This window comes from Orcinus orca, chromosome 5 (genome assembly GCF_937001465.1).
Source record: "Orcinus orca chromosome 5, mOrcOrc1.1, whole genome shotgun sequence".
In the NCBI taxonomy this organism is placed as follows: Eukaryota; Metazoa; Chordata; class Mammalia; order Artiodactyla; family Delphinidae; genus Orcinus; species Orcinus orca.
In genome coordinates this window covers 41776493-41803894 of record NC_064563.1, presented here as the reverse complement: position 1 = coordinate 41803894, position 27402 = coordinate 41776493, and the positions used below count along the sequence as shown (strand labels likewise).

Genomic DNA, 27402 nt, shown 5'->3' with positions numbered 1-27402 from the left:
ACTTCCAAGCAAAGAAGTTCAGAGCCCTCTGCGACTTCTTTCTCGCCCTTGTCTACTCAGCCAGGTGTTTACCTCTCTATTCCTGGGTAGTCCTCTCAACCCTGATTCTATTTAAGCCTTCCCAGTGTGGCCATGGAGAGGGCCAAGGAGACATAGTGGGACGAGCATGAGTCTTGGAGTCCAACTAGGTTTGCTTTCACTCCCTGCCATTTACCAGCTATGTGGGAACAAGTATGTTACCTCTCTGGACCTTCATTCTCTCCTCTGTAAGATGGGATAATTATACCTGCTATTCATGATCATTGTGAGAAGTGACAGAAGTAATTTATGTACAGTGCTAACATGGTTTCTAGCACACATTAGGACCTAAAAAATGTTAGTTCTCTACCCTACTTCAGTTTCTTATGGTTAGTCTAGGGACTGGGTTACCAGCAATGATATTTTCTAAATGGCTACCTGACTCCAATTTCTTGATATTTGGAACACCTCCATATGTTGATAGTAGCTTAATTTTGCTAAAACACTGCTTGTGTTATATCATTCTCCTGATTACCAATTTTCAAAGATTCCTTACTGCCTTCAGGAAAAAGTACAAACCCCATAGCCTTACTGCTAACATACTCATTGTTCTAAGGTAAAAATTTTAAAACCTTGCCCAAGGTTTCCAAAACATAATTTTTAACCTTTTCATTTGGGAAAATGAAGAAATGCCTAAAAATTTGGAATCACCTTATATAACAGCATATGCTATATTTTCCTTCAGTACTCTAAACCACCATCCACTGGGAATAATGATATACAAAAGAAAATTCTACTTTGTTTTCCTGAAATCTCACTTTGTACTTGAAATGTCTTTAATATATTCACTTAATACTTGCCACTCTAAATGGCAGAATAGGAATGGATGATAGCAAACATTTATCACAGAAACAGTTATGGCATTGTTATTAATAATTAGGCATATTTACAACACAAACTAGTTAAAACAAGATTTTTGTTGTGATCATGAGAGAAATAAAAATTTAGACATTACTTTATTATGTCTAGTTGCTAACAGCAAAAAATAATTCTTTTACCTAGTACTTCCTTTTGCAAGTCATGGCATCTGGTTTGCAAGTTTACTTCCTGTTGTTTGAATGTCTCAATTTGCTGAGATCTCAATATGGCTGCATCTGACAACAGTTTCAGATTTTTCATTTCCTCTTCAAGGCATACGTTATTTCTCTGGGACACTGTCAAACTTTTATTTAGCATCTTTATTTCTGTAAAGAAAATTCAAAGTTTACAAATAGATAACACTGGATCATAAAACGTTTCTTTAAAAATGATTATTTTCTTTTAGAAAATGAATAGTTGAAAGCCAACATGACTTCTCTGAGAGTATAGTGACACCTAACCAAAAAGTTAAGTTTTAATTTAGTAGTTATTCTGAAAAATAAATGAAAAAAGGATTGTATTGCTAAATGATGCATGAAACCTTTTAGTAGTTTTTTTAAGTCTTTAAATTGTATTAAATGGCAATCCTGCCTGCTTTTTAAATACTCACATGAGTGAATAAAATAATATCCATGTAATGTTCTGGGTTTTATTGAAATTAAATTGTTTTCTTGGCAACATGATTCAGAAAAGTAAATTTAAATGTGTTAGCATGAGCTGGTTGGGAAGAATTTCTAGGAGATAACTAGGGCATATTCTATACAAATTATGAAGAAAGGTGGTAGGGGTGGAGAGAAATAAAAGGATGTAGTGTCTAAAACTAATAAATTTATGGGCAGAAAGTATTAGCTAATATATCTTAATGGTTCTAATAACACTCTGTCCCCTCAAAATAAGGGCAGAATTTCATCATAGCAATCAATTCTCATTATTCTATCTACTTAGATTAAGTTTAATAACAATATGTCTTCACAGCATTATGTAGATTTAAATGTGCTAATTTTATATAATTTTGTGAGAAATTCATGGAACATTTTATCCTTCAGAATGATAATTATCAAGGTCTCCTTTGCTTAGTGTTTTCAGCACTGCTGCCTTAAGCCACCATTAAAATATACAAACACACATGCAATAAAAATACTATAAAATTTGTACAACAACAATTAACTGAACTGATGAGGATGTGATCTACATGAAAATCTGGACAGTCTGCTTTTTCAGAGAGCTCACTTGGCATTTCTTCCTTGCTTAGCTCATCCTGGACTACATGATGGGTTTAGTGTGTTGTTGGGTGTCAAAGGAGGTTGGCTTGGTTTACTGGTCTTGGAGCCATCACAGCAGAAATAGTAGCCACATGGGCCAGCGAAGACCAGAAGTAGACATCCATGGGATAGACATGGCTGCAGAGGCAATATGGCCAGTAAATGGTTACAGGAGAAGTAAAGCAGTACGCTGAACAGAGCACAGAGAAGAGGGCATGCCCCAAGGGATGGTGATGAGTAGGATCAGGAATGTGGTCTAAGGAGAGAAAAGCAAAATGCCTTTCTGTGGGAAGAAAGTACATCTGGAAGAGAAAGTGGCATTTAAGGTAGACCTAGGGCATGAACACAAGGGGTCTTGCCACCATCTTCACCTTTAATTCCTACTCAAAATGGAAAACCTAGAGAAATAAATTGGCATGGATCAAATAAGTGGGGGTCTACTATATTCCAATGGTTCCTTTATATGGGAATATTTTCCCCTAGGAATAGCTATATGCTTCTAAAAATTTATGGATATGTTCCCATTTGTGTGAGGAAAGCTACTAACACAGTAGTAGAATTTTTTAACACAGTAGTAGAATTTTTTTTTTATGTAATTAAAGAAAATAAGGAGGTTGCAATTTTTCTTCAGGCCCAAGAAGTCTTCCTGGGTAATTTTTCTAGCCATAATGGTAGCTTCTTATGGCTGAATAAACTGTAACCTACCGTAACCATATCTGTCTATGATTAAGTCCGAATGACACTGCAGAGGAGTGCACACGTGCTGTGACCTATTTATCGTTTGCCAGAATGGTACTGCTTAGGTTCACAGGCTAACTCTCTTAGTGTACACTACTATCTGTCTCTAAAATAACTCCTTGTGTCAATGTCACTTTCTATCTGACATTAAAAGCATAAGAATTTGCAATACAAATTCATTTGTGAAATATATTCTAACACATGGAAAAGTACAGTAAGATTTTTAACAGGAGGTTTCTAACATGGAAATAGGAGAGTAAAATCAATGGGGGTCAATTAACTCACCCTTGGCAAATTATATATCCCCTGTACCTATGGCAATCCTGGTGTCAAATACTTAATCCTACTTTCATCATTAATACAACCTCATAATTGCCACTTATGTGTCCCAATCTGGGTTCATAAATTATGATCAACCTATTCTGGTCATTGTACCCACCATACACTCTCCCTGTCTTTGCACCGCCCCATGAAGAAGGTCCTCCTAGCCTCATACGTTGGACCTACCACAGCTCTTAGGCTATCTCTGCCTGGAAATCTTTCCTGACCAGATCTGTAACTTGCGCCAGTTACACTATTTCTATGGCACTGATCATATGCATACATGTGACCTACTATTTGACCGTAAGTTATTTTAGGCCAGAGGTAATATCTCATTCATTTTTTATTCCTCCCATAATTTCTGCCACAACATTCTAGAATTAACAGAAGCTCAATAAATAGCTACTAAATGAGTAAAGGCATTATTGCACAAAGCTTCTAATATACCACTAGCTGAAAATCCTAAATATGTGTTTATCTTAACTCTCCCTTCACTTCAGAGGCAAGCATTTTGAGCTGCAAATTATTTAACGTAAGACTTGATAAGGCAGTAAACACACACATCTAAAAGAAGGAAACATTTTTAACAGGATAAGCAAATAGGCCTATTCTATCCCCAATTTCATCAATTTTATAAAAAAATGTGGACTACATTTCTAAACCTAATTCAGAACTTGAATTTTAAAAGTTCAAGAGCTATTCGGTCAAGAGTTATTTTGAGAGTGGAAGCAAATTGATTCTATGCTTGCTAAAATATTCTGCCTTGGTAAAAATATTATTTTTTTCTGAAATTTCTTCTACTAAAATAGCTATGCTCTGATTTGAGAAAACCTAATCTATGAAAAGTTAGACTTAAAAATATTGATTACATAAATTGATAACCACTAATTAGAAGAATAGGAAATACTTCACTTGTATCTTCTACTTAATATTCAGCATACTTTGTCAGCAAGAAAATATTAAACAATGCATTTTTCTAGAAACTTCCTTCCTATTTTGGACTTTGATTTTAAATGTAAATTAATTTTAATGTGAAAATCTTTTAAAGTATCTGAATAATGTGTGCAGTGTATACGGGGTTTACTACATTTATTAGTTTGCTAGGGCTGCCATAACAGAGTATCACAGACTGGGTGGCTTAATCAATAGAAATTCATTTCTCACAGTTCTGTTGGCTAGAAGTCTGAGATCAAGGTGTCAGGGTTGGTTTCTTCTGAGAGTCATAAAGGACAGATCTGTTCCAGACCTCTCTACTTGGCTTGTAGACGGCCGCCTTCTCCCTGTGTCTTCACATTGTCTTCTCTGTGTGTGTGTCTGTTTCTAAATTTCCTCTTCTTGTAAGGATACCAGTCATTTTGGATTAGAGCCCACCCGTTTAAATTTAATTGTTTCTTTAAGAACCCTAACTCCAAATATAGTTATATTCCAAGGTACCAGGGAGTTAGGACTTCAACATATGAATTTGAGAGAGACACATTTCAGCCCATAATGCTATATTTTAGAATAATTATTGGCGTTTATGTTGTGATTATAAATATGCAAAAATAGGTGAGCATGTGGAGTATAGAAGATAAAATTGAAAACTGAAAACAACTGAGTTAGTATAGAGGAATTAGGAGTTTATTTTACTTCTTAGAAAAATGTTTCAAGTTTTATTTTACATCAACTTTTCAAACGAAGAACTATGCCGTGCAGAATCAACTCACACCATAAGGATATATCCATGTGATAACAAATAAAAGCTAGTATTGAAAAAAAGTATGTTATTTAAAATGTTTGTAATATTGTCAAAGTTTATAGCCAATAGATGTTTTTAGCTTTTAAAGTAAGTGTGACAGAATTTGCTAGCTGATGCAAGTATAATTATTAGTATTAATCTCATACAATCAATTTTTTTGCCTTGATAAAATTTTTCTGTTGTTCTTAGTCCTGTTAGCTTAGTCAATGAACTTAAAATTATGTTATATCATTAAGTTTTTAGGAAGCTTCTATAACCTTATTACCAAGGCAAGCTGATATAAAATAATATTAAAAAACTCTGAAACACTAGATTTATTATTTAATGAAGGAGTCATAAAACACTATATAGGTTACTTTTTTAAAAACTATTTTGAAATACTTAGAGATTTACAGGCAGTTGTAAAGAAATGTATAGGAAGGTCCTGTGCTGCTTTTATTCCTCCTCTCCCCATGTTGACATTTTGTATAACTACAGTACTCTATCAAAATTAAGAAACTGCTCTTGGTATAATCCACAGAGCTAATTCAGATTTCACCAGTTATACACACCTTTCTCTCTGTGTGTGTGTGTGTGTGTGTGTGTGTGTGTGTGTGCACAGCTCTATGCAATTTTATCACATATGTAGCTTTGTATAACTACCAACACGACCAAAACATAGGATTATTCTATCACCACAAAGCTACCTCCTGCTACCCCTATATAGTACACCTACTCCTATTCCCACCACCATCCCTAATCCCTGGAAACAACTAATCTGTTCTCCTTCTCTATAATTTTGTTATTTCAAGAATGCTACATAAATAGACTCATATAACATGTAACCTTTTTGAGGCTGGATTTTTTTCATGCAGCATAGTCCCTTGAGCATGTATTAATAATCTGTACCTTTTTTATTGCTGAGTAGTATCCCAGTTTGTTCTTCATTCACTGAAGGATATTTGGGTTGTTTCCAATTTTGGTTATTATGAATAAAGCTGCTATGAACGTGTATGTACAGGTATCTGCATGAACTTAGGTTTTCATTTCTTTGGGACAAATGCCTAAAAGTGCAACAGCTGGGTCATGTGGTAAGTGTGTGCCTTTTTAGTTTTAGAGGAAATTGAAAAATTATTTTCTAGAATGGCTGTACCATGTTACATTCCCACCAGCGATATTGATTTGGTTTCTCTGATCCTTGCCAACACTTGCTTTGCTCAATTAAAATTTTAGACATTGTAGTAGATATGCAGTAGTATCTCATTATGGTTTTAATTTGCATTTCCCTAATGACTAATGATATTGAACAAATTTTTCTTGTGCTTATTTGCCACCTGTATATCCTCTTTGATGAAATTTCTGCTCATTCATTTTGCCCATTTTCTAACTGCACTATTTTTTGATGTAGAACTTTGAGAGTTTACAAAAAATAGATTCTAGATACAAGCCCTTTGTCAGATATGTGCTTTGCAAACATTTTCTCCCAGTCTGTAACTTGCCTTTCCATCCTTTTAACAGGGTCTTTCGCAGAGGAAAAGTTTTTAATTTTGCTGCAGTCCAATTTACCAATTTTTCCTTTTATGTATCATGCTTTTAAGTTCAAGTCTAAGAATCCTAGGTTACAAAGATTTTCTTTTTTTCCTAAAAGTTTAATAATTTTATATTTTACATTTAAGTCTATGATCCATTTTGAGTTAAATTTTTTATAAGGTGTGAGGTTTGGATCAAAGTTTTTGATATCCAGCACCACTTGTTGAAAGGCTAGGCTATCCTCTGCTGAAGTGCTTGTGCACCCTTGTCAAAAACGAGTTGGGCTGTATAAAACATATAAGCTACAAGGATATGTTGTAAAATACAGGGAATATAGTGAACATTTTATAATAATTATAAATGGAATATAACCTTTAAATATTGTGAATCACTATGTTGTACACCTGAAACTTATAAAATATTGTACATCAACTATACCTCAATAAAAAAAAAAACCTAGTTGGGCATATTCGTGTGGGTCTAAATAAATATATATACATATATATTTAATTTGAATTAAATTAAATTGAATTCATACAGTGATGAATGTGAAATAATTGACATTCATCACTGTATAAGTTTAAGGTGTACACCATGATGGTCTAATTTACATAGAGTGTGAAATGATTACCACAATAGGTTTAGTAACACCCATAATTTCATATAGATACAATAAAAAGAAAAAAAATTCTCCTTGTGATGAGAACTCTCAGGATTTACTCTCTTAACAACTTTCCTATATATCACAGAGCAGTGTTAACTATAGTCATCATGTTGTACATTATGTCCCTAGTAATTATTTATCTTATAACTGCAAGTTTGTACATTTTGACAACCTTACTCCAACTCCCCCTCTCCCTCCCCCACCTCCACCTCTCATAGCCACAAATCTGATCTCTTTTTCTATGAGTCTGGTGTATAGTTTTTCTTGTTTGTTTATTTATTTGTTTAGGTTCTACATACGAGGAGATCATACAGTATCTGTCTTTCTCTGACTTATTGGGTTGGCCAAAAAGTTCATTCAGGTTTTTCCATAAGCTGTAACGGAAAAACCCGAATGAAATTTTTGGCCATCCTAATGTTTCACTTAGCATAACATCTTCAAGGTCAACTCATGTTGTCCCAATTGGTAGGATTTCTGTTTTTATGGCTGAATAATATTCCATTGTGTGTGTGTATATATATATATATACACACACACACACACACACACACCCATTCACCCATTAATGGATACAGGTTGTTTCCATGTCTTGGCTATTGTAAATAATACCACTATGAACATAGGGGTACAGATATATTTTGGAGTTAGTGTTAATAAACTTAGGTAAAAGCTTAATTGAATAGTCAAGACAACAAACTAGAAATAAGAAACAGTAACAAAATATAAGGGTGTCATTATAACTGACATTAAGCCCTTATAATTTTTGTAAATAGGAAATAAACCAAAATAAAATTATAACATTTTAACAGCTTTAAAGTATAAAAAGTTCATTTCACTATTTATACCAGCATTGTCCAATAGAAACACAATGCAAGCCACATATATACATTAAAAATTTCTAGTAGCCACATTACAAATGTAAAAAGAAACATGTAAAATTAATTTTAACAGTGTGCTTTAATTCTACATATCCAAAATACTACCATTTCAAAGAGAGGCTAGAGCGATATTCAAAGTGCTCAATAGCTCTGTGTGGCTGGCGGCTACAATATTGGACAATGTAGGTCTATATACTTCCTAGGCTTTTGGTCATCTTTTTGTGTAGGTGTGATAGTTACTCAAGCTTTATAAGAATTAACCTTCAAAAGTATTACACTCTATTTTCTCTGAATCTAAATTTAAGATAAAGATTATTTATTTAAAATTCTATATTGTGAAATTGGCATGTTTATATATTTACTAGAACTGCTACTAAATTTAAAGTGTGCTCAAATTGATCAGAGATTATAAAAAGGCAAGCATCAGCATATTTGTCATTTTGCATATACTGGTACATGTTTGTATATATGTGCCCTGAGGCTTCGATTGTGCTGATAACATAGAGTAAGAAGAAATTTTTTTAAAAAGAGCGGGAAAAACCCTTACAATAATATAGCTTCACTTTCACACACCCCAACTGTTATGGTCACTAAGCTCTTGCTTGGAAATTAAATATACTGTCCTTGTGTATGTATTTCCATCTCTGAGCTTCTGCAATCACCACTGTGTAACTTCCAAACAAAGCCCTCACACTTCTGATATAAAAGCAATATGATTTATTATAATGGTAAATGTTAAAGTTAAGGGTTGAAAACTACCTCCTGTCTTCTCATGTTAGATAAAATGTAAAATGTAATACTACTTGATTCTTCAATACCACTTTTAGGAATTAACTATGTTAAATTAAAAAAATGGGACAAGATCATAGAGATTCATGAGTAAAGATGTTCACTGAAACCTTATTTATAAAAGCAAAAACTATGATCAACCTAAATGTCCACAAATAGAAAGCCAGTTAAATAAGTTAAGATACATTCCTACAATGAGATGCTATGTCAAAATAGTTTACACAGTTAGTTGGCATGACTGTATATTTACATGATATATTATTAAGTATATATATCTATGCAGTAAAAATAAAGATTAGAAAGTTCTATATCAAAACGTTAACAGCAGATATCTTTGTGTATTGAGATTGTAGATGATGTTCACTTCCTTCCTTGTTCTTTTTCTGTATTATCTATGTTTTAACATTGAGGCTATTTTATGTTTATAGTCAGAAAAATCCTTAAAGGCATTTGAACTTGAGGGGAAAAAAAGAATTATCAAGTTTTGCATTTCCCTCCTTAAAGTTCAAAAAATAAGTTTCAAACAAGCTTTAAAAATCAGATTGAGAATTTTACTACTGATAGTAACCCATGGCTGCAGGCACACGCAACTCATAAACAAAGCCTCTCCTTTCTCCTTACTCTCTCTCCCTAGATATAGAAGTAGTAAGTGAGCATTATCAAAAACATTTAGAAAATACTCAGAGGTTTAAAAAGGAACATAAAAATTATCAGATTTAATCTGGGTTAAAATTTGGGTGTCCTTTATTTCCATTTAAATTCTACAATGTTCACTGAGCACCTACCCTGTGACAGGCAAAATTCTCTTAAAACACTAGGAAGACAGCATTCAGCAAAGCCATCAAAATTCCTGTCTTCCTGGAGATTATAGCCTAGTGTGAGGAGTCTGGCAGTAAACACATAAATCAGTAAATGGATAAGAATATTTCTGACAGTGATAAATGTTATTAAAAATGAAACAGAAAAATAGGATAGAGAAGTGTAAGGGAAGACTACTTTAACTAGGATGGCCAGCAAAGATCTCTCTGAAGAGGTGACATCTGAACCAAGACGTAAGTCATAAGAAAGGTCAGCTACTTGTTCTGGGAGACCCTTAGCTAACCTCCCCTTCATGTACCTGCAGTACTTCCCTCTGTCCTTATATTATATGGGTCACATTCAGAGAGAATAAAGTGACTGAGCTTTTAAAGTGAGGAAGGAGTAATATTCCTCCATGCAGAGGGGTTGTCAGTACCTCCTCGCTTTTCTATCTCTTTCTGTGATTGTGACATATTTCAGTCTATGTGCTCCTCTGTGGTTTACCTAAACTAAGTCCTAAAGTTGACAATTAGCTTAAAAGATTCCCCCAAAGAAATCATGCATTAGGGAAGATACTGATAATGCAACAAAAATGAAAACAAAAACAGGTAGAGCTGATGCTTCTTCTCTTCTGGTATGACTGAGTTCATCATTACTGACATCATGAGGTAAATATTCTATAATAAGATGTGACAAGACACTCAAAAATGAGAAAGTTATTGAGAAGTGATTTGAATGTGGATTAATATCCTCTATATGTGTCCCATTAAAATGGCTAAAATTTAAAAGATTGACAACACTAGGTGTTGACAAGGATATGGAGCAACTAGAACTCTCATACTTTGCTGGTAGGGATTTAAAAGGATCAACCACTTTGGAAAACTATTGGGTAGTTTCTTAAAAAGTTAAATATAACCTACCATAAGACCCAGCCATTCTACTCCTAGGTAGTTACTGGAAAGAAACAAAGGCATATATTCATCAAAAGATACATGTGAATGTTCAAATAATGGAAATGATACATAAAATAGAGTATATCTATATTATTAACTGTAGTGGACATTGTCAGTGACCCGCCCATATCCCTTGAACCTTTCAATGTTCTTCTACCGACTTCCAGTTCCCACTATTTGCATCTCTGTGCTGGAGGAATCTTTTCCCTGGAACTGCAGAAAGTAGCACTTCCCACCAAATGGCAGACTACAGGTGCCAAGGAGTTTACACTGTCTGGGAGCAGCCCTTAACCAATGACTCTTGGGAGTTGATGTCCAGCTCCCTCACTCCTTGAGTGAGGAATTCTGAGGCATGTGTTTTAAACCATTTCTCAGTTTCTTCATGGGATTAAGCTCCAGTTGCCCACTGCAATACTGCAACCTTTATTGGCTGCCTTTCTGTCCCTATACCTGCATGACCTTCACTTCCCAAATAAACTACCTGCAGTTATACCTTTGATTCAATGTCTGCTGAACTAAGACACTTTTTTTAAAGGTAAAGTATTAAAAATTAACAATTTTTGCAGTTGAAAACATGGTTGTTATAATATTCATCTGTATTTGTCCAAATTTAATTCTCAAAATTAGTTAAAAATTTTAAGAGTATTATCATATACAACTCATTTCTAAAGGCACATATTATATAATAAAATTAGGAAACTGAAGTTATAAGGTTAGAATGCTTTCTTTTTCTAACATTTAACTATAAAAAATTTAAAATATACAGAAAAGTTGGAAGAACTGTACTGTGAACTCAAATACACACACTACCTAGATTCTTCAATTAACATTTTACTATATTTGCTTTATAACATAGTTATTCCTCTAACCATCTTACATATTTATGCATTTCAAGATAAGTCAATATATTTGACTCCCTAAATACTTCAGCATGCACATTGTTAATTAGCATTCAATATAGATTTCTAATTTTTGAGTGAAATTTACCCACAAAGAAATGAATAAATCTCAAATGTACCAACAGATGAGTTTTGAAAAATACATCCACTGTGTAACCCAAACCTCTATCAAAATAGAGAGCATTACTATCACCAAAGAAAGTGCCCTCATGCCCCCTTTCCAGTCAATCCTCCCCTCTGAGGTAACTTCTGTTTTTGTTTTTGTTTTTTTTCCCACTATAGATTAGTTTTGCCTATTCTAGAACATCATATAAATGGAATCTTACAATGTGCATTATTTGTGTAAGGTTACTTTCAGGCAGCGTAATATTTTTGATGTTTATCCAAGTTACTGCATTACTGTAGTTCATTCTATATTCCATTGTTTATTCAGCCGTTTTTTTTTGATAATCCATTCTACTGATGTACTTCTGGGCTTTTACCAACTTAAGGCTATTTTGAATAAAGCTTGAATAAAGTTGCTGAATGTTTTTATGGACATATGTTTTCATTTGGGGGAGATGGTAAATTCCAAAGAGAAGAATTTCAGAGACATCAGACAGATGTATCTTTAGTTTTATTAAAAAACTGTCAGATCCTTTTTCAAAGCAGCTGTAACATTTTATACTCTCACCAATTTGTTTGAGAGTTCCAGTTGCCCTCCTTCCTCACCAAAATTTGCTGTTGTCATTTTTTTTCATTTTAGCCAACGTAGTGTGTATGTACTGGTATCTCACTGTGGTTTCAACTTGCATTTCCCTATGACTCATAATGCTGAGCACCTTTTCATGTCCTTATTGGCCATTTGTGTATCTTTCCTTGTAAAGTGTCTGTTCAAATCTTTTGGCCATTTTTGGTTGGATCACTTGTCCTTTTACTATTGACTTGTAGGTGTTCTTTATGTAACCTGGACAGCAGTCCTTTGTCACAGAGTTTTGGAATATTATCTCTGTCTGTGGCTTACCTATTCATTTTCTTAATGGCATCTTTTGATGAGCGGAAGTTTTTAACTTTAAGTCTAATTCATCAATTTTTGTTCTTTTGTTATTCTTACTTCTGTGTCCTATCCAAGAAACCTTCATTTACTATCAATTCATGAAGATATTTTCCTGTTTCTCCTTTTATTGTTTTAGCTTTTATATTTAGCTCTGATTAATCCTGAATTAATTTTTATGGAGTTAAGGAGTCAAGGTATATTTTCCTATATGGCTATTCAGTTGTTCCAGCACAATCTGTTGAAAGACTTTCTTTTTCCCATTGAATTGTATTGGTGCCTTGTCAAAAGTGAAATGATCATTATCAACAGGGGTCATTTTTACAAGGCTATTTTGTTCCATTGATCTATTGTTGATCCATATGCCAGTATTACACTGATTTATTTACTGTGATTTTATAATAAATCTTAGAGTCAGATGATGTTAATTCTCCATTATTATTAGCTTTTTATATAGCTTTTTGTATTTTTTTTAGTGGTTGCTCTAGGGATTATACATCCTTAATTTCTTAGTCTACATAGAATGAATGTTGCACCATGTCACATAAAATACAAAAAGCGTGCAACCATATGGATCTATTACCCCATCCCCCTGTCCTTTATGCTCTAGCTGTCATATGTTAAATCAATATACTTTATAACCTCCACCATATAATATTATAATTCTTACTTTAAATGATCATAGACAGTTTTTCAATTCAAAGAAAAAAAGAGTTTCATATTTACTGATATTTATTACTTATGGTACATTTTAACCCTTCCCTGGAGCTCTGTTCACTTTTTTCAGTGTTTATCTCTCTTCTTCAAATTGAATAATTTCTATTAATCTATCTTAAAGTTCATTGATTCTTTCTTTGGTAATCACAATATGCTATAAAAGTCTATCCAGTAAATTTTTATTTTAGATATTGTATTTTTTAATTCTTGACTTTCCAATTTTTAATAGTTTCTTGCTGAGATTTTCTCTCTTTTCATTCATTATTAGCTTATTTTCCTCTATGTCATTGAACATAGTTAACAGCTGATTTGAAACCCTAGTCAGCTAATTATATCATCTGGCCCACCTCAGGGTTGGTCTCTGTTGACTGTCTACTCTTTTGAGTAGAAGCCATTTTCCTGTTTCTTTCCAGTTCAAGTAGTTTTGGATTGTATCCTAAACATTGCAGATGTTATGTTATGGAGACTCTGGATTCTGTTATGGTCCTCTAGAGTATTGTTTTTTTTTTTTTTTTTTTTTGGTATTGCTTTGTTTTAACAGGTAGTTAACTTGGCTGAACTCATATACTAATGACTGTTTCCCCTAGGGTAGGTAGCAGGTAATGTCAATTGCTTTAGCCTTAGATGAGCTACTTAAGAGTCTTCCCTGTACACACGTATTTTAGGGATAAGCCAGAGATTTGGGAAGAGTTTATATGCGTAATTTGAGCTCTCACTTTCTCTTTTCGAGGATATCCTCTCACTTCTCAAAGCTGGGACTGCCTTGATCTCTGCCCCCCAGTCTTAAAGCCAAAAAGACTATAGATTTCTATCAAAGTTCTAGCTTCCCTGCTTGGAATAGATTGTACCCTGCCCTCAATCTAATAGCCATAAAAAAACACCAAAACAAACAACAACAACAAACAGGGAATTCACCCAGTGCTATCCCCTTCTTTCAATTAAAAAAATAATAGATTTTTTTAGTTCAGTTTTAGGTTCATAGTAAAATTAAGCAGAAAGTACAGAGAATTCCCAGATACTTCCTGGCCCCCACACATGCATAGCTTCCCCCACCATCAACATCCTGCACCACAGTGGTACATTTTTTACAATTAATGAACCTACATTGGCACATCATTACCATCCCAAATCTATAACTTACATTAAGGGTACATTCTTGGCATTGTATATTCTATGGGTTTTGGCAAAATGTATAAAGACACCTATCCACCATTACACTATACAAAAATAGTTTCACTGCCCTAAAATACTCCATGCTCTATCTATTCATCCTTCCTTCCTACCCTGGCAACCACTGACCTCTTTATTATTTCCATAGTTTTGCCTTTTCCAGAATAGTCATATATTACAGTTGGAATCATCCAGTACATAACCATTTTAGATTGGCTTTTTTCAAATAGTAATAGGCCTTCTTTCAATTTTTCTTATGTTCCCTCCATGTGCTTGGTCTTGGTCACTCTCCAGTGTTTTTAGGTAGGTACTTTGTTCAGAATTTACAGTTGTTATCTGTGGGAAATCTGATCTAATTAGAGCTACTCAGCCATTAACAGAAAAAAAGTTTTAAAATACAAATTTGTACATTTAACAGGAATAATCAGACTTCTGGTCACAGTTCAAGATTGATGTATCAGAGCTTATCTTAGATCAGGCCTATAATTATTAAATTTCAGGGATGGAATAGATCTTAGTGGTCATCTAGTATACTAACAAATAACAGGTTTAAAATTAATCATAATTCCCATCACATAAAATGAAGTATCATTATTTCATGACTTATGATATACCATTTACCAAAAAAAGGACGATTATGTTCTAAACATATATAACAAACCTGTCAAGGCTGTTTCACTTATGGATTTAATTTGTAGAAAAACTTCTCCTTTCAGTGAAGTCCAGTTTTGAAAATTATCATATACTTCATTTTTAATACTGGTTAGCTCTCTTTTACTAAAAGTAAGTAATGAAAGAGTCTTATTCCAGAGATACTTGTATTCTGTCAATCTCTGACTGTAAAGAAGTAAGGAAAAATTAGGATTTTTAAAAATAGCAAGCATAATAACAAATATGTATTTGAAAAAAGGTTTTCCTTGAAAAATGGTTTTAGAGTGACGATACAATCTACTGTATAAATGGAGACAGTTATGAAAGTAAAAGTAGGTGCTATCTGCATTATGCTGAGACAACATATAAACTGGGGTTATCCCAGGAAGACTGAGGTATATGGTCACCCCAACTCATTTCCATTGTGTTATAATATTTTAACTATAAATAAAGGTAGCTAACTACTTTCATACACATTTTTCTATTAATCTTTTAAAATTAATTTAACAGCAAACATTTAGTGAAGGAAATTCAGTCAAAAGTGACTTAGTCAGGACTTCCCCGGTGGCGCAGTGGTTAAGAATCCGCCTGCCAATGCAGGGGACGCGAGTTTGATCCCTGGTCTGGGAAGATCCCACATGCTGCGGAGCAACTAAGCCTGTGTGCCACAACTACAGAGCCTGTGCTCTAGAGCCCACAAGCCACAACTACTGAGCCTACGTGCCACAACTACTGAAGACCGCGCGCCTAGAGCCCGTGCTCCGCAACAAGAGACACCACAATAATGAGAAGCCCGAACACTGCAATGAAGAGTAGCCCCCGCTCGCCACAACTAGAGAAAGCCCGCCTGCAGCAACAAAGACCTAATGCAGCCAAAAATAAATAAATAAAATAAAAAAGTGACTTAGTCACTGAGCCTAAAAGAGAATCTCAGATTTGTAGACAGCATTCTTCCTGCGCTAGAGTCCTACAGGCAGTGTAAAACCTAGGGTAATAATAAATGAAACCTTTTTAAGTGACTGATCCAGTGCTTTTCCCACATCAAATGCCACAGCTCAAAGTAACCACATGTTTTTTACTATCTCAATGATTTTTATTACTTCAGATGTCCTGGCTATCATTTACCTAATAATCAAGCAAGATGCAGACATGGATAGGAGTGTTATCAGCAAAAAGATGATGACTGAAGCCATGGGAGTTAATATTTATCTACCTAAGTAGACTAAGATCTATTATGCAGAGACTGTATCTGTCTTGTTCATCACAGTCTCCCTTGCACCTAGCACAGTACCTACCACAGAGTATGTACTCAACACATATTGATGAATGAATGAATGAGTGAAAAAAATAGATCACTCTGTTGGAGGAATAAAGAAGTAAGAAATACTGAGGATAAGATACTGGACAACACTAATATTTATGGGAATAAATCAGAAAACAAACCCTCAAAGGAGATGAGGGAGGAGCAACCAGTGAAGAAAAGCCAAAAAGATAACATCGGAAAAGCCAGGGGATAAGAGAATTTAAAGTAGAGAGTAGTGATCAGTGTTTAAGGCCTCAGACAAAGGCTGAACAGAGGCCATTATATCCGGTATTAAGGAGGTCTTTGGTGACCTAAGAGAGAGGCTTCAGGTAGGAAAAGACTGAGCAGTAAAGCAGAGGTGAGAAAATAGTTACGTGGTACCAGCAATCAAGAACCTTGATTGAGGCAGCAAGGAGAGAAAAAGGAAGATACACAGTAGAATGGTTTGTTAGGATGGGAGACACCTGAGTGTTTACAGAGCTGAGCAGACAGTATGAGTACAGTCACAGAGGCTAAAAAGCACAGGCAAGAGATGTGATCATTTTTTGTGCAGAGAGCTAGAAAGAAAGGACAGATGTAAAACAAAGGCTGAAAGATTAGCCTTTGCCAGGAAGAAGGGTGGTGTCATTCTGTGTGGTTAATTAATAAGGTCCACTTGAGTGACCAAAAGCCACAGGGAATCCTCAATCAGCATGCAGACCTGGGAGCTAAGAGAGATGTTGATTTCAAAAAAAAAAAAAAAAATCAAAGAAAGGGGTGGGGGTGAGGGAGGGATGGATTGGGAGGTTGAGGTTAGCAGATGCAAACTATTACATATAGAATGGATAAACAACAAGGTCCTACTGTATAGCACAGGAACTATATTCAATATCCTGAGATAAACCATAATGGACAAGAATATAAAAATGAATGTATATAACATGTGTAACTGAATCACTTTGCTGTACAGCAGAAATTAACACAACATTGTAAATCAACTATATTTCAATTAAAAACAAGCCAAAAAAAAAAAAAATCAAAGAAAGAGTCCAACAGATCACTAAAGCAAAGGGGAGCAATAGTGAGGATGGGAAGTTTGAATGCGAAGCCAGGAAGTGGTAAGACAGAGACAAGAACTATGAACTAAGTCAAGGTTAAAGGCCTAATGGGCCCAATGTAAGGCAGCTGCTGGGAGCAAGTCATGAACATGGGGGTCAAGGCCTAAAGGGACATTTAATAGAAGAAAGACCAGATACGGATGCATGTGCTTCTGTAGGGACAAAAGGCAGGAAACAGAAAAATCAAGCCACTTAGCGAAGAGCAGATCCATCGCATTTTGTGCGGCCTAGATCTTATACGATTGGTGTGGATAGAGGGATGGCTTTCTTGTAAAAGACGACTACAAAATTAGGTTTAAAAGTGTGCACTTATAGATTGAGAAAAATCATTACAAATAAAATTGTAAAAGTTAATAAATCTCATCAATATCACAAAATACAGAAAAACAGTATAACTTTTTAATAAGTAACAGCTCTACAATACTTCTTTTGTCTATAATTTTTGGTTACATGCTTTACAAGCACCTTTTCATATGAGAACCATTTTATAATAATACTTTGTGTGGAGAGAATATAAAAATTATACAGCCTTTCATCTAGCAAGGCCATTAGTTTTATTATCTGTGGTAGTTTAGAAAGATTCTTTTAGCTTCATAGCCCATTACTGGTAATATCATGTAAATATTAAGCATTGTCAAATTTGGGAAAATCCTTATAAAAATTTTTCATATCTGATAGAATTTTTGGCATTTCAAGTTTTCTTGGAAAATGACATCTTAAATTGTCTTTGAAATGATGAAACTCATGAACCAGCTTATCTCAGATGTCCTTGAAGTGGTATACTATGATTTTTATGTTATATTCAGTGATGTCAGCAGCTTTGGTCAAATCAGCAAGAAACTTAAATCTTTCTCCAATGTATTCAAATAATTAACTCCTCTTCATTGAATGGATTACAAAATAATCCAAGAGATTTTATTGAAATTGTATCACTTATGATGTAATCTGAAAAAATGTTATAATTTGTTTTTTATGACAGAATAATTTCTATTGTTTAAATTGTTCATCTTTATTGCTTTTACTCCATTAATTCAAAAAAATTCATACAGGGCTTCCCTGGTTGTGCAGTGGTTGAGAGTCTGCCTGCCGATGCAGGGGACGCGGGTTCATGCCCCGGTCCGGAAAGATTCCCACATGCTGCAGAGCGGCTGGGCCCGTGAACCATGGCCGCTGAGCCTGCGCATCCGGAGCCTGTGCTCTGCAACGGGAGAGGCCACAACAGTGAGAGGCCCGCGTACCGCGGGAAAAAAAAAAAAAAAAAAAAAAATTCATACACATCCCTATTTTTAGTCTGCAATGTCTTGTTTGTGTAATTGAAGCAGTCTAAAATGACTTTCCAAATGGCAGTTATAATGTATATTCCCAACACAACTTTCTCTCTCAGATCCCTCAAATGCCAGGGACTACTCCAAGGGCATACTGACATCAGAAGTAGGAGAAGGGAAATCAGAGTGCAAAGAGACAGAATTTTTACAATTATAATTTAAAACCATCTTACTTTGCCAGGGGCCCTCCCAGAAGCTTGGAAGGGGGTCCTGAGTGCGGGGTTCTGAAACTTAAGTATCATTTGACTCACAGGAAATATGTCTGTGTTGATAACTTTAACTCCCTTTGTGAAATACAAGGCAAGACACACAGCTGGTGAGAGATGAGTAGCACAAAGAACTTTAAGCAGAATATTGAGGATTTAGAATAGTATTGAAGAAATTGAGGGCCTGGTGTTTAGCAACCTGTAAGTGGATATAAAGACTGAGGGTTTTAAGGGTAAATAAGCAGAGGTAAAAGTAGCTGGAGTATTGGTAAATTCCTCTATGCAGAAACATACTCTATGAAGAAAATACTAAAGAATACACACACACACACACACAAATACTAGAATAAATGGGTTCATCAAGATCACAGGATACATAAACCATGTGCAAAAACCAATCTGTTTACTAGCAATGATGAATCCCAAAAATAAAGTTAAGAAAAAAATCCCACTTGTCATAACATCAAAAAGAATAAAATATTTAGAAATAAACTAAATAAAAGGAGTGCAAGACTTGTATACTAAAAACAAAACATTTCTGAGAGAACTAAAGATCTCAGTGGAGAGATATATGGATTCTTGGATTGAAAAATTCAACATTCTAAAAATGGCAATTCTCCCCAAATTGATCTATAGATTTAATGCTATACCTATCAAAATCCCAGTAGGCTATTTTTCAGAAATTGACAAGAGGATCCTAAAATTTATATGGAAATACAAGGTTCCCAGAATAGCCAAAACAATCTTGAAAACAAAGAAATTTGAAGGGCTTACATTTCTTGATCTCAAAATTCACTAAAAATTATAATATTCAAGAGAGTGTGGTACTGACATTAAGAATAGATATACATCAATAGATGAATAAAATAGAATAGAGAGTCCAGAAATAATTCCTTCCATTCATGGTGAATTGATTTTAGGTAAAGGGACCAAGGCAACTCAATAGGGAAAGAATAGTCTTTTTAACAAACAGTGCTAGAATAATTGAATATTCACATGAAAAAAAAAGATGAATTTAGATCCTTACTTTACATCATTCACAAGAGTTAAAATGGATCACAGACCTAAAGGTAAGAGCTAAAACTATAAAACCTTTAGAAGAAACTACTGGAAAAAATCTTTGTGACCTTTGGTTAGACAGAGTTCTTAGATACATTACCAGAAGCACAATCCCTAAAAGAAAACATTGATTAAACTGTATTTCACTAAAAATAATAACTTTTGTTCTTCGAAAAGACACAATTAAAAAAATGAAAAGACTTGCCACAGACTGGGAGAAAATATTTGCAAATCATATTTCAAATAAAAGACTTGTACCCAGAACATACAAAGAACTCTTATAATCTGATAACAAGAAAACAAACCAATGAAAAATAGAAAAAATATTTTAATAGATATTTCACCAAATAACCATAAAAATAGTTAATAAGCACACGAAAAGATGTTCAACACCATTAGTCATCTGGGAAACACAAATCAAAGCACAATGAGGTACCATTTCACAGCCTCTAGAATGGCTACTATAAAAAAAAGACAGACAATAAGAAATGTTGTCAAGAACACAGTGAAAGAAGAATCCTCATTCCTGGTAGGAATGTAAAATAGTGCAGCCACTTTGCAAAATAGTTTTGCAGTTTCTTAAAGGTTAAATATCAATTTACCATATGATTCAGTAATTCTACACTTAAGTATCTACTCAAAAGAAATGAAACATACATCCACACAAAGACTTACATGTGAATGTTTATAGCAGCATTATTCATAGGTGCCAACAAGCGGAAACAATCCAAATGTCCTTCAACTAATAAATGCATAAATAAAATGTGGTATGTTCAGACAATGAAACACTATTTAGCAATAAAAAGGAACAAAGTACTGATGCATGATACAACATGGATAAACATCAAAAACATTATTGAAAGATGTCAGATATAAAAGACCACATACTATAGGATTCCATATATTTGAATTGTCCAGAGAAATATCTATAGAAACAGAAAGAAGATAAGCAATTGCCTAGGATTGGCGGTGAAGATAGAGATTGCAAATTGCATGAGGATCTTCTAAGGATGACTCAAATGTTCTAATATTACATGTGGTAATGGTTGCACAACTCAGTAAGTTTACTAAAAATCATTACATTGTCTACTTAAAAGGGGTGGATTTTGTAGTATGTAACTTATATCTCAATACAGCTGTTTAAAAAAGACATGAGCTGATTATGGGATCAAGGCTAGAAAACAAAGTAAGGCCAGGAAATGGTTGGGAAAATCAGAAAAACAAAACAAAACAAAACTAGAAGCCTTAATGTGGCTGACGAGTTGGTGTGAAAGTGAGAGATTTGGGGAGTTGGCTTAATTTCAGAGATGACAGAGTCTGGATTTACAAACAAGAAAAATTAAAGGATAAGTATATTTCAAACAATTTATGAAAGATTTACAATAAGAATCCTATAAAAGTAAGCACTACCAAAATATTTCAAATATGGATTGATTTGGAATATTGGAGTTATACACAACTTTACATAAAGTGAAGTATACCTATATTCCATATTGTTTTTTAGTATCTATTTTACAGGCTTTCAAAAGTTAATTTCCATTCTCAAAAGACACTTTATTCTGAATAGCAGTTGTGCTGAGCCAACTGAGGCATACCACAGCTACTCCTTACAGAGGTCAGGGAAAATACAAAGCATGAAGAACACTTTGCTGGAGGCTAGGTGATTAAGCCCTATTGCAATTAAACAAATGAGAGAATAATTTAAAAAGAGCAAAGTGACTCAAAGACATAGTGCATTGATCTCTTGAAAGTTCCTTTTGGACTCCGTAAATAAAGATGATTACATCTGAGTAGCTAAAGCTCAAGCTTCTTTTCTTTACCACTTTAAGAGATAAGATTATAAGCTCCTTTTCTTTATCCACAGCAAACTCGAAGTTTTACGTTCTGGTAGATATTTTTTTTAAATAATCAGTAAACTAGTTTAAAATGAGCTTTTAGTAATGCAACAAAATCACTGAACTCTACAACTTTTGGTTTGATTTTATTTTCACCAGACTGCCTTCTCCCATGCAATGTACCTACTAGTGAGAGTATTAATAAAACATGTAATTATTTTTATTCATCTGTCACAAACTTTTATTTATACTGTCTAGTTAAATGGTTACTTCTAAAATTTCTAGTGTTACTTTTTTATATAAATCAGATCCGAAACTCCCAATTTGTGATCTTTTATCTAAAAGTAAACAAAAACCACAGATCTTTTGAAAACATTTTAAAAAATAAGCAGTAAAAGTATAATGCAAAATGATGACAAAATTACAACACAGAATAAAAATAACATTTAAATATGTATAAGCTTCTTCAAGAATTTAAAATACTACAAATTACATGTAAAATGTGAATAATAAAGACTGACTTTATCAGTCCATAATATCCTGAAGCAGCATTAATTGTCTAATCTAGTCCTAGTCTAGCCTTTAAAATTTAGTCAATCCTGCCATCCATAATGGCATCTCTGGATAAAACAAATGGGATTTCCCGAGTGGACCTGAGCCAAAGCTATTGTTGGGGCCAAGACTGAATACTGATGGTCCTGACTAAAATGGAGAGTTGGGGTCACCGGGGTGATATCCTGCTGGTTCAATACCAGATTTCTAGGAAAGGACAGAGAAGATTTCTGATGACAAAAATTGTCATCTGTTTTGTGAGTAGACTCATTCATTAATTCAAAAATTATTTATTTAGCATCAGTTATGTGCAAGGCATTAATGAAAGGTTAGATGGATAACAGGTTATCACCAGATATTGCATAAAAAAATTATTAGCCCACATAACTTTTTTAACAGAACAATATTCCCAATAATAATAAGTAGACTGGAAAAAATAAGAACATTAAAAGTATTTACCCGGCATATTTTTTTTAGTCATCCTGAACCTGTGTCTATTTATAATGTTAATTTAACTTATTTCCCTTTTCTAAGAGCTAAAAGTTACTCAATTTAAAAATTAATCATTCTTTCTGATATTCTCAATATATTCAATTCCATTTTTTAAAAAGTACTTCCTATTTTCTTTAGAACATTGGGCTTTACCTTTAGTTATTATAAAGCCTTCAAAGATTATATAAAAGCAGATTTAACACCATTTATATTGGAAATTTCTAAATTTAGGAGGTCTATTACTATCCAGTTAGAAAGTTTCCCCATTCTATTCTTTTCATGTCACTGGACTGTCGGTCAGGAGATCAAGTATACCAAGAAATACTGGCCAAGAGGAAAATGAATTAGTTACTGTTCTTTCATTCTAAATGTCACTGCAAAATCAGAACAAGGTGTTTGCCTAATTTAAATGTTATTGGCAAAACTATTTAGTTGAGATAATAGTTTAAAAAAAAGTGAAGTGTTTCCATTTTTTTCAACAACACTATAATATTAAACTATATAAATATAGAAACTACATTACTAAAAGGTGTTTGAATGTTTATAAAGTTAGTATTAAATGAGTGTATATTTTCAATACTATAATATTCAATTCTTTAAAGATAGTCTTACCTGAAGATTTGTGATTGTCTTTGTTTAATTTTTAACTCATGTTGCAACTGACTCAATTCTTTCTGTACTCTCTGAAAATCATTTTGGTGACTTTTTAACTGCATGCTTGCATCTCTAATTCTAAAAATATAAACAAATAACAACTGTTATAAGCCTAAATATTTCCTCATGAGTACTTTATCAAAATTTAAATCCACTTTTTTCATTGCAGCACTATTTACAATAGCCAGGACATGGAAGCAAACTAAATGTCCATCAACAGAGGTATGGATAAAGAAGATGTGGTACATATATACAATGGAATATTACTCAGCCATAAAAAAAAACAAAATAATGCCATTTGCAGCAACATGGGTGGACCTAGAGACTGTCATACTGAGTGAAGTAAGTCAGACACAGCAAAGACAAATATCATATGATACTGCTTATATGTGGAATCTAAAAAAAGGGGACAAATGAACATAGTTACAAAACAGAAGTAGAGTCACAGATGTATCAACAGAAAACAAACTTATGGTTACCAGCAGATAAGGAAGGGGTGGGATACACTGGGAGATTGGGATTGACATATACACACTACTACATATAAATAGATAATTAATAAGAACCTACTGTACAGCAAAGGGAGCTCTACTCAGTACTCTGTAATGGGCTATGGGAAAAAAATCTAAAAAAATAGTGGATATATGTATATGTATAACTGATTCACTTTGCTGTACACCTGAAACTAACACAACATAGTAAATCAACTATACTCCAAAATATATTTTTTTAAATTTTAAATCCATTTTTAATAAAAATAAAAGAAACCTATGGGGGGGGGGGGACCGTCAAGATGGTGGAGAAATAAGACGTGGAGATCACCTTCCTCCCCACAATTACATCAAAAATACATCTACATGTGGATCAACTCTTACAGAACACCTACTGAATGCTGGCAGAAGACCTCAGACTTCCCAAAAGGCAAGAAAATCCCCATGTACCTAGGTAGGGCAAAAGAAAACAGAAAAAACAGAGACAAAAGAATAGGGACAGGACCTGCACCTCTGGGAGGGAGCTGTAAAAGAGGAAAAGTTTCCACACACTAGGAAGCCCCTTCACTGGTAGAGAGGGAGGTGGATGGGGGGAAAGCTTTGGAGCCATGGAGGAGAGCGCAGCAACAGGGGTGCAGAGGGCAAAGCGGAGAGATTCCTGCACACAGGATCAGTGCTGACCAGCATTCACCAGCCTGAGACAATTTTCTGCTCACCCGCTGGGGCAGGTGGGGGCTGGGAGCTGAGGCTTGGGCTTTGGAGGTCAGATCCCAGGGAGAAGACTGGGGTTGGCTGCGTGAAGACAGCCTGAAGAGGGCTGGCGTGCTAAAACTAGCTGGGAGGGAGTCAGGGAAAAAGTCTGGACCTGCCGAAGAGGCAAGAGACCATTGTTTCGGGGTGTGTGAGGAGAGGGGATTCCTTCCATGTGTGCCCACAGGAGACAGAGCACCACCTAAGCAAGCTCCAGAGATGGGTATGAGCTGTGGCTAGCAGCTCAGACCACAGAGACAGGCATGAAATGCTAACGCTGCTGCCGCTGCCACCAAGAATCCTATGTGCAAACACAGGTCACTACCCGTACCCGCCCCACAACCCCACAGGAGCCTGTGCAGCACACCCCTGCCACTGTCCCCAGATCCAGGGACAACTTCCCCGGGAGAACACACAGAGCACCTCAGGCTGTTGTAATGTCACGCTGGCCTCTGCCGCTTCATGCTCCCGTCGCATTCCAATTATGACTACCATCCCCCTCCCTCTCCCTGGCCTGAGACAGCAAAAGAGCCCTAATCAGCCGCTGCTTTAACCCTCTCCTGTCTGGGTGGGGAACAGACGCCTGAGGGCGACCTACACACAGAGGTGGGGCCAAAACCAAAGCTGAACCTCAGGAGCTGTGTGAACAAAGAAGAGAAAGGGAAATCTCTCCCAGCAGCCTCAGGAGCAGCGGATTACACTCCCACAATCAACTAGATGAACCTGCATCTGTGGAATCCCTGAATAGACAATGAATATTCCCAAAATTGAGGCAGTGGACTTTGGGAGCAACTGTAGACTAGGGGTTTGCTGTCTGCAACTGAATTGTTTCTGATTTTTATGTTTATCTTAGTTTAGTTTTTAGTGCTTGCTATCGTTCATGCATTTGTTTATTGGTTTGGTTGCTCTCTTTTTTTATTATTTCTTTATTTTATAATTTTTAAAATTTTATTATTATTATTTTCTTCCCTTTTTTTGGATCCTTTTCTTCTGAGCCATGTGGCTGACAGGGTCTTGGTGCTCCAGATGGGTGTGAAGCCTGAGCCTCCGAGGTGGGAGAGCCAAGTCCAGGACATTGCACTACCAGAGAGACGCCCCAGCTCCACATAATACCAACTGGCGAGAGCTCTCCCAGAGATCTCCTTCTCAACGCTAAGACCCAGCTCCACCCAACGGCCTGCAAGCTCAAGTGCTGGATGCCCCATGCCAAACAACTAGCAAGACAGGAACACAGCCCCACCCATCAGCAGAGAGGCTGCCTAAACTCACACTAAGTTCACAGACACCCCAAAACACAAAACCAGACACAGCCTGCCCACCAGAAAGACAAGATCCAGCCCCACCCACCAGAACACAGGCACCAGGCCCTGCCACCAAGAAGCCTACACAAGCCACTGAACCAACCTCACCCACTAGGGGCAGACACCAAAAACAACGGGAGCTATGAACTTGCAGCCTGTGAAAAGGAGATCCCAAACACAGTAAGTTAAACAAAATGAGAAGACAGAGAAATATGCAGCAGATGAAGGAGTAACAAATGAAAAGGAAATGGGCAGTCTACCTGAAAAAGAATTCAGAGTAATGATAGTAAAGATGATCCAAGATCTTGGAAATAGAATGGAAAAAATACAAGAAACGTTTAACAAGGACTTAGAAGAAATAAAGAGCAAACAACAATGATGAACACCACAACAAACGAAATTAAAAATTCTTTAGAGGGAATCAATAGCAGAATAACTGAGGCAGAAGAACGCATAAGTGACCTGGAAGACAAAATAGTGGAAATAATCACCGAAGAGCAGAATAAAGAATAAAGAATGAAAAGAATTGAGGGCAGTCTCAGAGACCTCTGGGACAACATTAAACATGCCAACATTCAAATTATAGGGGTCCCAGAAGAAGACCTGGATCTGATAAAATATTTGAAGAGATTATAGTTGAAAATTTCCCTAATATGGGAAAGGAAAGAGTCAATCAAGTCCAGGAAGCAAAGAGAGTCCCACACAGAATAAATTCAAGGAGAAACACGCCAAGACACATATTAATCAAGCTATCAAAAATTAAACACAAAGGAGAAACATTAAAAGTAGCAAGGGAAAAGCAACAAATAAAATACAAGGGAATCCGCATAAGGTTAAGAGCTGATCTTTCAGCAGAAACTCTGCAAGCCAGAAGGGAGTGCTAGACATATTTAAAGTGATGAAAGGGAAAAACCTACAACCAAGATTACTCTAGCCAGCAAGGATATCATTCAGATTCAACAGATAAATTAAAACCTATACAGACAACGAGAAGTTAAGAGAATTCAGCACCACCAAACCAGCTTTACAACCAATGCTAAATGAACTTTGCTAGGCAGGAAACACAAGAGAAGGAAAAGACTTACAAAAACAAACCCAAAACAATTATGAAAATGGTAATAGGAACATACATATCGATAATTACCTTAAATACAAATGGATTAAATGCTCCAATGAAGAGACACAGACTGGCTGAATGGATACAAAAACAACACCCATATATATGCTGTCTACAAGAGACCCACTTCAGACCTAGGGACACATACAGACTGAAAGTGAGGG

The 27402-nt window shown here is 35.2% G+C and overlaps 1 protein-coding gene across 5 annotated transcripts in view; it reads right to left on the bottom strand.

Moving 5' to 3' along the window:
• The window catches only part of LEKR1 (leucine, glutamate and lysine rich 1), a 273093-nt gene that overhangs the window by 125665 nt on the left and 120026 nt on the right, over positions 1-27402 (bottom strand). For all 5 annotated transcript variants that reach the window (XM_049709738.1, XM_049709737.1, XM_049709736.1 and 2 more), the window contains exons 7-9: positions 23538-23657; positions 15067-15242; positions 1077-1262 (exon numbers count right to left, since the gene is read on the bottom strand). In XM_049709738.1, coding sequence (XP_049565695.1) covers positions 1077-1262; positions 15067-15242; positions 23538-23657 — 482 coding nt within the window. The remainder of the gene's footprint in view (positions 1-1076; positions 1263-15066; positions 15243-23537; positions 23658-27402) is intronic.